At 41.5% G+C, this 12116-nt stretch overlaps 1 protein-coding gene across 4 annotated transcripts in view; it reads right to left on the reverse strand.

Annotated features, from left to right (window-relative positions):
* CA8 (carbonic anhydrase 8) overlaps positions 1-12116 on the reverse strand; it is a 217758-nt gene that overhangs the window by 25916 nt on the left and 179726 nt on the right. For all 4 annotated transcript variants that reach the window (XM_049700156.1, XM_049700158.1, XM_049700157.1 and 1 more), the window contains 3 exons: positions 10044-10106; positions 7995-8043; positions 6244-6356 (listed from right to left, as the gene is read on the reverse strand). In XM_049700156.1, coding sequence (XP_049556113.1) covers positions 6244-6356; positions 7995-8043; positions 10044-10106 — 225 coding nt within the window. The remainder of the gene's footprint in view (positions 1-6243; positions 6357-7994; positions 8044-10043; positions 10107-12116) is intronic.

Raw genomic sequence — 12116 nt, forward strand, 5'->3', positions numbered from 1 at the left:
ATCCCTAAAACAACCCTCATTCTGTCATTGATCAGTCCTTAATCTGATCTTTTTTTTTTTTGAGGAAGACTTAGAGAAAAGAACTTTCTTTCCCCAGGAACACTGATGTAAACTTGCCTATCAACCCAATCCCCAGCTCTGGGCTCGGCCACTGTCGTCCCATCATTAGGATAGCTACTAATGAGCCACACAGATCGAAACTTACTCGAGACGTAGAGATTACAGAGCTCGTGGCTCCATGGGAAGTGCTCTGTATCATGGAAGATGCTGAAGAAATACAAACTTTCTCACAAGTCCCTAAAAATAACGCATTTTAAGAAAGGAAAGAGGGAGTCTCCCAGGAGCAAGAGAAAGTCCTAGAGTTACACTGCTTAAGGACAGCAGCTGCCAGCCAGCCCCATGTGGCCACCAAGTGTTCGAAATGTTGTTAGTCTGAACTGAGATGTACTGGAAACGCAGGATTCATACACACAAAGTCAGACTTCGTATGAAAATAAGGATGTGAAAAATCTCATCAATGGTCTGTTACACTGATTACACGTTAAAATGATATTTTTGATTCACTGGGTTGAAACAGACTACCTGAATTAACTTCACCTGTTTATTTTGACTTTTTTACTGTGGCTACTAGACAATTTTCTCTCACATATGCGGCTCACGTGGTGTTTCCATTGGACAGGACTGGTCTAGTGCCACCCAGCACACCGGCCTTCAGGCACTCAGCATTCTGGGGTTAAGACGGCTGACCTCAATTAGCTGGGGACATAAATGCAGGTAGATGAGAAACAGTGGTTCTCAAAGTGTGCTTCCTGGAATAAGTGCCCCAGACCCACCAAATCAGCAACTCTGGGGTGCGGCCCAGCAGTCTGTGTTTTTTTGTTTGTTTTTGTTTTGTTTTGTTTTGTACGCGGGCCTCTCACTGTTGTGGCCTCTCCCACTGCGGAGCACAGGCTCCGGACGCGCAGGCCCAGCAGCCATGGCTCACGGGCCCAGCCGCTCCGTGGCACGCGGGATCCCCCCAGACTGGGGCACGAACCCGTGCCCCCCGCATCTGCAGGCGGACTCCCAACCACTGCACCACCAGGGAAGCCCCAGCAGTCTGTGTTTTAACATGCCCTCCCGGGAGGGATTCTGTTGCACACTCAAATTAGAGAAACACGGACACAGAAGAAAATGCACAACAAATGTTCCACATCACTTGGAATCATTTTCAAACGTAACCGTGCTGGGGTCCCGCAGTATCCTGGTCTGCAGAGTTAATGGCCACTCAAATCCCACATGCAGCATAAAAAACGCCTGCTCCTCAGAGGTCCAAGGCCACACGGGCTCCCAGACCCCACAGGCCACAAGCATCTGTGCCAGAAATCGGGCTAGGAAGAGTCCCACTTTTCAATCCACAGGAAGTCAGAAATGGGGAAGGATGAAGAAGAGGCAGGATTGGGAGGAAACAAAATTTAAGACGGTTTTCCGAGTTCTAACGGGCGTATATGCACATGGTGAAAACCAATAACAACATCCATATTCCTCTGTTTCACTGGCGTTACTGGAAGTTGAAAGAGAAAGGACTAAACAAAGACAGACACATCTAATCTGGGAAAAGTAGGTAAGTTAAGAAATAGAAACAGGTGAGTAAGAGGAACGTGCAGAAAAAGTGGGGAGAAAAAAGACAGGAAAATGAGAGTAAAACTGAAGAATCATTTGTGTGTGTGTGTGTGCGCATGCTCACATATTTGTACATGTGCCATTATATCAGAATACCACGTGTGATCAATTCTGAATATTGTTCACATTTTAAGGTCACTGTGAAATCAGAATGTGTCTTACAATTTCCGTTGTCAGATTTGATTAAATTTGGTATTTTTATTCTGCTCTCAGAATCCCATTTCCAAACATAACAATCCAGCTGAGGGAATTCCCTGGTGGTCCAGTGGTTAGGACTCTGTGCTTTCACTGCCATGGCCTGGGTTCAATCCCTAGTCGGGGAACTAAGCCTCACAGTGCAGCTATAAAAAACCAAAAACAAACAAAAACAAAAAACAATCCAGCTGAAAAAAAAAAATTTTTTTTCACTTCGGCTTTCTAAATGCTTTAGACAACTGTTTATCTTACAGTAATTTAATGGTTACAGATCACTTTTTTAAATGTTTTAAATTACACTCATCCAAATCCATCCAATTGTGTGGGGTTTTTCCCCTAGCATACGATGTGCTAACCAGGAATAACATGAAAAAGTCAACCAATCAGGAGCTTCCAGTCCCAGATGCTAGAATTCTTAGTGCCCAAGAAGATGCAAATGGTCCACGACAGGCTTAGCTGTCAACACCACACTTCAGCCGCTGACTCCTTCTCCCCCCACCCACCTCCAGCAGCTGTGCATTTCCTAGGAAAGCATTATGATCTAGAGCTTTTTCCTTAATTACGTTGCAAGTGCAGACACTATTATCCTGTGACAGATGACGCATTTCAAGATACAACTGTTTCTACAATAATATCCAGCTGCTTTATTACATGTTACGCCTATAAGAGGACACATGATTTTTTGCAATACAAAGTTTTCTATTTCTCAATATAATCAACTTAGTAGCCACTCCACCTGCCATTGGCTATTCCTTTTGTTATTTTCTGTATCAATCCTCTGTCCCTCGCTTTCTGCCTCCTTCTCTGTATCTCTCTGCTCCTCTTTAAGTACAACAGGATGAGGCTTCTCAATTTTTCTTGGTTTTGATTCTAGAATCACATCCTCTCTCTTGGGTTCCTCTTGTTTGTACTGCCCTCTCTGGACCTCCTCTATTTTGGGCTCTGCCTTCTATGAAATTATATGAGCAGCAACAGTGAAACATTCAGGTCAAGGACAGACTGATTTATATTCTCCTAAAATTATAATTTTTTCCTAAGTCACTCTAAATTCCATTTTAATTTACCTGCGTGTGTGTGTGTGTCCATTTCAACATTCCCGCCCTCTGAACAGATGCTACAATGGAGCTCTGTGCTAACAGAACCTACATCTTTTTTCTTGAAAAGACACAGCTAACTGGAAAGTCGTCTATTTCCAAGAGCAGTTGGGATTATTCCTTCCAATGGACATTCCTTTGCCTCTGGCTCCCTTTGAGGAAGATACAGCTTATTTCCCAATAATTGAGGAGCATCACTTAGTGGGTTAGGGCTAGACTTTGTCACTGGCCTTACTCAAAGGGACAATACAAAGCAAGGCTCCCTTTGAAGACGGCGAGACTGAAAGGCATGACGATTTGTCTCTGGGTTTTCGCATAGCATACTGGTCGACGTGGAAGTAAAACATCCTCGTTCACATTTACAGACTGTCAGTTAACGTTCCCCATACCGTGCTAGCAAGGGAATCCTTAATGGAATTCTAAGTGGAACTGAGAATCTTCTTTTCTGTGGCTCAGCAAGGTTAATTCGAACTGACTTCCAATAAATAGACATTTATTGTGGTTATAGAGAAAAATTTTATTTTTCACTAAAAGATTTGACCTATTTTTAGAAAATTACCTTTAAACTGCTGAACAAATGTGACTGTAGAGCCCGAGCTCCTTCTACTACTTCTGCCAGTCTCCTCTCCTTGTGACTAATGTCAGTTAAAACTTTTACCCTTGGTCCCCTTCTCCTTTCAGCTCAACACTCCATGGAAACATCTCACTTCAGTTAACAATTCAGTTAACTGGCAATGATGGTCCTTGTTCATGAATCTTGTTTGCATGATGGCAACTCTGAAAAGAAATGAAGGCTTTCTCCATGGTAGAGCCTCAAGGCAAACTGCTTGGATGGGCTGGGGTGTTGACCTGGAACACCGAGTGCAGCATAACGGAAGGGATGGTGGAGGAATAATACTGGAGAAGAGAAGCCAAAGCTCAGCAACAGAGAAGTGTCAATACCAGGATCCACCACTGAACACACAAGACCAAGAAACAGGAGTCAAGGGCGAGAACCCAGCAGCGGCATCTGGGCACGTGTTTATATAGCGTAGTTATTTTCTACCTGGGTGGGCAGCATGCATCCTATTTAAATTCTCTGTAGCATTTGTCACTATTAACCTTTCTTCTCCGCATCTTGGAGATACTCTCTCCTGTCCTGGACTCACTCCCTCCTGGCTGTTCCCAAGGCCCTTGGGCAAGTCCCTAGTTCCCTATGTGCTGCCATCTCCTCTACCTACACTGGGGTTTTGCACTCAGCTGGGCTATCTTGCCTCTTCCTCAGCTTGAGCTAATCTGATCATCAAATCCATTTCTTCTTCTTGGACGTGAAGCTAGAATTCACTTCTCAGCCTCCCCTGCAATCAGGTATGGCCATGTGATTGAGTTCCAGCCAACAGAATGTAAGCATAAATGGTGTTCGCCATTTCTAGGTCTGGCCCTTTAAAAGTAATCCCCCTTTGAGAGCCTCCACGCTCTTTCCCTTCCTGCTGGCTACATGACCACACCTAAGGACCCAGAAGTGAGGTATTAAAGATGGCAGAGTGTCTTTCAACCCGGTTCCCTGAATGCACAAAGAAAAGCCTTGGGCTTCCCTGGTGGCGTAGTGGTTGGGAGTCCACCTGCCGATGCAGGCGACGCGGGTTCGTGCCCTGGTCCGGGAAGATCCCACATGCCGCGGAGCAGCTGGGTCCGTGAGCCGTGACCGCTGAGCCTGTGCGTCCGGAGCCTGTGCTCCATAACGGGAGAGGCCACAACAGTGAGAGGCCCGCGTACCGAAAAAAAAAAAAAAAAGAAAAGCCTTCACTGTGAATCAAAAACACATTTGCTGGATTTGTAAAATGTAAAAACACATTTTACGTGTGTAAAAAATAAATTCTTACTGTGATGTCACTGAAGTTTTGAGGTATATCTGTCACAGCAGTTACCACCTTTGCTATTAAATTCCAAATCTATATGTCATTAGTCCAAACCTCTACTCTTAACATTAGACTCAAACTTCTAATTTCTTCCCTCTCCTTTACTAGACTAACTCCTAATATTTTTCAGGAGTTATTCCCTGGACCTCCCAGTTCGGATTGGGTTTCTGTCCTTTGTGTTTCCAGAGCACCTTACTTATGACACAACATAGCTGTCTAATAGTCATCTGCCTCCACAACTCCATGGTGAACTTTTTAAGAGTAAACACTGTGTCTGAATCTCTGCATCCTCTGTGTCTGGTTGGCAGTCAGGAACAGTTTCTTGTAAGAAAAAAACAGATGAATGAATAAATAAAGGAATTGGGGTCTGTCATATTAAAAATACGAAGGCCCAAAGGCGGTGTGATCAAAGTTTCTAAAATAATGAAACAATGAAGATGCTGAATGGGGCACTTTTAAAATTAATCCTTAGAAAAAAGAGAAATAAGAAATTGTTAAAGGTTGAAAGAATGATTTTAAAGATTTAAGGACAAACAAAAGAAGGCTTTCCTGAGTAGTGAGTAAACTTGAACTTCTTATAAAATGATAGGGGACATAATAAAAGTTTGTAAAAAGTTTCTAAAGGAAACTTGGTTTATTGAGAGGACTGCCCAAGTCTTTTGAGACTGATCATGAAGAACAAGTATAGCCTTCCAGAACACATCCTTAGACAGACCTCTGGGGGATAGGAGACATTTAAAGCTTTTTTTGTAATAATATCAAAACCATTGTTTAAACACCTTGTAGTGATGTTGCCTTCTGCTCTGCCAGCTAACACCCTAGTGACAGCTCACCTTGGAGACACACACACTGTGCATTAGCATTTAGAGCACCTATGCTGTACCCAAGGTGAGTGGTAGGTGGACAAAAATGGGGCTAGAGAACAATCCAGAACTTTCCGGGGCGTTCTTTTTAGCGCCCTCACCCTCTGCATACAGGATTTTCCTGTGCAAGCCAAGAAAGAGCTATTAGAAAGCCTGCATGTGACTTACAGAAATAACCGGCATTCTCACTTTACTTCCAAGACCTTTTTTCTCTCCAATGCCTGGGAAAACCCACATGAAGGAATAACTATAATAATCAAACGTTTGGCTATTTCACTGACTTCTATTTACTCTATAAAAACTGACTTTTAAAATACAGATCATAAATGAGAGCTGGGTTTTCTTCATCCTTGACCTTTCCATTGCTTTCACTGGTTCAAGACATTTAACTTTTATCTGAAAAGATGTGACTGATCTAACTGATCCAAAGGGAGTCAAAACGTAAAACAGACGTGTTTTCCTTTTGTAGAGACAACATGTAAGCTTTAACTCAGAACTTCATTCTGGAAGATTTAAAAGCACTGCACTCACCTGTAGCTGGGATATTGTTAGAGGGTATCGGAATAATATCCAGGTAACACCTTCACTGCAGGGCGGAATAGTGAGAGAGCCTTCGTAGACCCAGTAATCGCGCAGCAGAGGGTCTGTGCCATCACGTGGGCGTGTCACGGAAAAGGCAAGTTAATGAAAAATAATTTGGAAGATTCCAACAATAATTTTCAAAATTACAAACTGTCCAAATAACACTTCTCAGACGGATGTCATTTTTAAACTAGAGCCTCCCGTTTGTGTTTTTAATCTAATCATCATGGAGAAAACAATCAATAAAAAACATGATGAATCCTCTTTCTGTTATTTATAGCAGTTTCTCTCAATGGGTTACTATACATATTTAAATATGGCTGTATAAACTGGATGTATATAAACTTGATATACTATATTATATATACACATACTTGATATATATACTATATACTATATATATACTATATATCAAGTTTACTCACTTGAGGAGCAGTGTATCCATTTTTTTTTTGACTTTATTGGATGATTTACCTGACTGATTATACCCAATATCTATTGAATGTTTACGACACGTGAAGTACTCTTCTAAGCATTTTACATTAACTTATTTAACTCTTACAACAAACCAGTGACATAGGTCCCGTTATTACCCGCACGTTTCAGATGGGAAAACTGAATCACAGAGGGTATGTAATATGCCCATGGTCACTGGGCTAACATCCTGGCCAGAGCCAGGATGAGAACAAAAGCGGTCTGGCTTCAAAGTCTGTGTGTTTAAATTATCTTTTTAAAAATTCAGTTAAAATAAATTTTTGTAAAATACAAAAAAAAAAAAGGTCGATAATTTGTAACTATTGGGATTTAAAGGGAGAGACGGCTTCAATTGTTCCCAGGTGTGATTATTTAGAGCTTTTGATTCTTTTAAGCCTGTTAAATCATGTATCTGACTTTTTTTAATAAAAATGAGAGACAAGAAAACAGTCTGTGCATTTAACCATGCTGTTCTAGCTACCTCTATATCACTTCTTCAACAGCAAAATATTGAAATTGTATTATGATAGAATAAAAAAAATCATTCTTATAAAATCTTGTAGCCCTGCATTAGAAGAATTTGTGATTAAATATGATGGGTAAGTATTCAACATATGGAAAAAACTGGTTTGTAGCAGTGCAATTAAATGTAGAAAGTAGAAGATACGATGCATTTGGTTTTGTTTGGAACACCAAACAATTTCACATAGTTTAGGCAGAGAAATGTGAAGACCAAAATTTTGTACAAAACAACCTTTATCTACAAATTATATTTTGAGTATTTTATATACAATTCTTACCTGTTCAGGCATACCTAAGTATTTAGAAATAATAGCTAAATAATAATATCATTGCAAAGAGGTTATCTTTTAAAATTAGATATAAAGTTTATGTCACACCAGAGATTAATAAGAACTGCACTGACCAATCTTACACGTATATCAAGGTTATGTTATTACAGTCGTGCTTTACACAGAGGAGGCAATTTGTAGGAATGAAAATCCAAAAGAAACCTCTTCGTGGATTAATGGAACTAGCGGTAAAGTGTTTATTCTTTCAAAAGGTTTACTCCCAGGTTTAGAGCAATCTGAAACTGGTACCAACTACAGAGAATACAAATTGTAAAGAAACTTTATTAACTAATAGGATATAGTTGTGTATGTTCTGAGGAAAACAGTGCAGTCATAACCACAGTTAAAATTCATCTTACGCAGATGAATGCTTACCTGGTAATAAAGTGTTAGGATTAAAGCAGGGTATTGTTTTGGACTTCCCCTGAAACAGAAAACAATGTGCCCCATGTTAACATAAAATTTCTAAATTTTAGAATAAGAACATTTATGAGCACTAAAAATCCAGGTTGAAGTCTTTTCTGAATGGCATTATCAGACCCCACAGATTTGTGTCAATCTGTCTTCTCATTGGAGCCACAGGGGTTGATTCCAACAAGACACTCCTGCTCTGAGTCTGTAGCTCTTTTCTCTGCTGCTGCAGCTCAATTTTCCCTATAATTCCAGGTGTGAAACTTAAAATCGTCCAGTGTCCATATGCCCCATGTCAGCTACCTTTCTGGCTCCTGGCGCGTCCAGACCAGAGACTTAGGCACTGGCTCAGGGAATTCTTTAGTAACGACTTTCTTCCTGGTACTACGATCTCAATTCCTAACCTTCTTGGCAGGACGGGCTGCCTCCCAAATTCTCGGTTTGCCCCCTTTGGATTTGGTAGCTCAGCTCTAGGACCTATCCTGGATGCTCTCCTCCTCCAGAGGGGAAGAACTGACACTCAGATGAAAATATTAAATTTCAATACACGTTTATCAAAACTAGATTTAAATTTCAATAAACTATGTGTACCATCACCAATTCACATTTCTGATCACTATTTTAAATAGTCCCATTTAAAATGTCGGTCCTTAGACAGACAGACCTGTCACGCCAGTTGGATGTCTCTTATAAGATTACTCCACTAATGCAGACATAACAGGGAAGGTAAGTGCATGACCTCTTGCTCTCTTCCTTACTTCTGGGGACTGCTGGACACATTAAAGAATCCAGCTTACTTACCTCCCACCATCCTCCTGTATTCCGTAATGACTGATGTCACATTAGCTGAAGCAATAAAGGAAAATTTCTCAACCCATTTCTATTCAACAAATGCCAGTGAAAATGTGTCCTTGTCCCCTTTTCACCAGCTTCTGTGACCAGTCTGTGCCTTCCCTTGGCAGCTGGATTCGCTCTGAGCCTGTGCTCAGGAGACCTTCTGTAGAGGTTCTTGCCTGGTTCCAGATGCTCTGGGCTTGAGCTAGTGAGTCTAGAGCTAGCGAGACTGTTTCCAGACAGATTTTAGGGTTGGCCTTGGGTCTCTGGACCCCTGTGCGGTATCTCCAGCACCCACATGGGATTGAACTTCTCCCCCACAAGGCCACTCAGATTCTACTGACTCAACGTGAGCATAAAAGGTACTGTTTATAAGAGAACTGGGCTTCCCGGCAATGCTAGGCCGAATCACTACAGGCTCAAATCAACCTGAATCACCTTCTGTGGGATATATCATCTTATGGCTTATAGGTACTTGTCTCTTTTTTTCTTTTTACTTAAATACTTTGACGTGTGGTTGCCACAATTTTTATTTGTTTCATTTACACTACCTTCCTATAACCAGCGGGCAGAAAGTGGTAACTCAGCTGGCCTGGGTTGCTCGAATCCACAATCCAAAAAAAATTTAAAAGGCCTGTCTTCAAGACTGGCCCCTGGCTGGCTCCTGGGAGACAGTCTCTGAGCCCTTGGAATATGCTGCCTGAGAAGAGTGGCTCTGTGTGCCTGAGGCCTTGGGTCAGGCTGCACCAGTTGGACCAGATAAGTATATCCCAACACTGTGATTTATGGTGAAAGCCTGGTTTTGCTCAGGGTGGGGGAGGGCTAGAGTCAGAGTAGCTGAGGTCAGTCCCTCAGGCACTGCCGGCTGGCATGACTGACCCCCAATAAAATCCCTGGACACCAAGGCCCAGGAAAGCTTCCCTGGTTGGCAATGCTTCACACGTGTTGTGACATCACTGCCAGGAGAATCAGGTGTGTCCCTATGCGACTCCACGGGGCGGGGCTGTCTAAAGCTTGTGGCTCGCTTCTCCGGGACTGTAGCCTTCCGCTGGAAGAAACCACAACCAGGAGGCTAAGCACTTGGCTGTGAGTCCTTTTAGGGAATCCCCCAGCCTGAAGGTGGGCTTGGAAGCCTCTGACACAGCCAGTAGTTTTATTTTCTTTTAAAGAATGACTTACCTTATATTGAATATCCTGGAGGATTTCAGTGACAGCCTTCAGGCCTACGTGTTCTTTTCCGATCTGCAAAGTGTAAAGCATAAACCAGAACCATAAAGCTTTTAAATGTGTAGCTTCTACTTAAAATAACCAACAGAAGTGAAGTTCAAGTTCACCTGAATGTCCTTCCTGGGGAACAAATGCCCTTTTTAATAAGAGCCAGGTCAACATCTACTGAAGGCAATTAAAGGTGTAACAGTAACAGAAGCCAGTACAAGAAAGTATCAGATAGACATTTCCAAGAATCCATTCCAAATTCACCTTGCTAAGTACAGGTTTACCCGCTGTGCTATATATATATAAAGTAATAATACTGCGATATAGAAATTTCAAGGATATTTCTGAATTAAAATTATTCAACACATTCCCAAGGCCTTCCATTTTCACCCTGGGCATTTCTAGGTCATTACTATAAAGATTTTATCCGTGTTGAAAACTTTTATTAACTCAGAAAAATGAGTACATGGTTTCACATGTACTCATTATCCTGTCACCAAAATCAGGACATTTCTTGATTACCACAGGACATAGTTCTATAATCCCCTTTTTATTCTTAATTAAATAAGAATATGCTGTTCGTAGCTTTCTATGTTTTTTTTTCCGGGCCCCGTTGAGTGGCTTGCGCAGTCTTAGTTCCCTGACCAGGGACTGAACTCAGGCCATGTCAGTGAAAGCTCTGAGTCCTAACCATTGGACCACCATGGAATTCCCAGTAGCTTTCTCTTTTAAAGCATTATGTATCGTTACATTTTTTCAGTGTATAAAATGTTCCAAAGAATTTGAGACTTTAAAAAGAATATGATGTTAAATATTCTTGACTCTAACTTGAAAAATTGTAAGTGCAATCTGATTTCCATTTTTCAGCCAAGTTTCAACAGTCCATGATAATGGAGGGCAGTCACAGCAGAGACAATTTATAACCTCAGACAAACAATCCTTGTTACAGTTGGCTTTTTCTCTTCCCCATAAATTTTGGACATATATACACTACCAAATGTAAAATAGATAGCTAGTGGGAAGCAGTCGCATGGCACAGGGAGATCAGCTCGGTGCTTTGTGACCACCTGGATGGGTGGGATAGGGAGGGTGGGAAGGAGATGCAAGAGGGAAGAGATATGGGAACATATGTATATGGTTAACTGATTCACTTTGTTATAAAGCAGAAACTCACACACCCTTGTAAAGCAATTATACTCCAATAAAGATGTTAAAAAAAAAAATTTTGGAGAATGACCTACAAGGAGCCAGAAGAGCTGTCACCATGTTTATATTCCCTGTTTCTCTCCACATGATCCAACTGGGAAACAGGCTAGGTGAAAGGGCATCAGAGGAAAGAGGTAAGACAAAAAACTTACATAACCTAAGATAGGCCAATCAGTTCAAAATAATTGAGACATCATTTTCCAAGTGTTTGCAATTCCTGAGATAGGCACTAAAAACAGAAAATGAATTCTCTTAAGTTAAAAAAATGTATATATATATTATATGTGCATATGTGTATATATATATACACACACATACACACACACATACACACACACATATACACACACATATACACACACACACATAAATACATATATACACACACACACATAAATACATATATATACACACACACACACACACACACACACACACATATGTATATCTTAGGGAAATTTACTCCTGGGTGCAAAAGCCTGGACCTGTAGGCAGACACCTTCACCCCATCTTCAGGGGAAACAGACCCCTCTGTTGTACTGGTTTAACCACAATGTAGCACTTGGGTGATTACACCCACAGGTCAGCTCTGTCTTTACTTCATGCATCTCTTGTCAGAGCTTAACTCCTTGAAGAGTCCACATCTGAACGTTGTAAGGCCACACAGTGTAGTGGTCCAGGAGCAAAGGTCACTTGCGTTGGATGCTGGGTTCTGACCCTGACTCTCTTTTTAGGCTTGAGCAAGTCTACCTAACCTCTGTGTCCTGCAGCTTCCTCCTCTCTACAGTGGGGCAGACAAAAGTGACGGGGTTGAAGACAAGACTCAATCAA

The sequence above is a fragment of the Orcinus orca genome, chromosome 17, assembly GCF_937001465.1.
Source record: "Orcinus orca chromosome 17, mOrcOrc1.1, whole genome shotgun sequence".
Lineage (NCBI taxonomy): Eukaryota > Metazoa > Chordata > Mammalia > Artiodactyla > Delphinidae > Orcinus > Orcinus orca.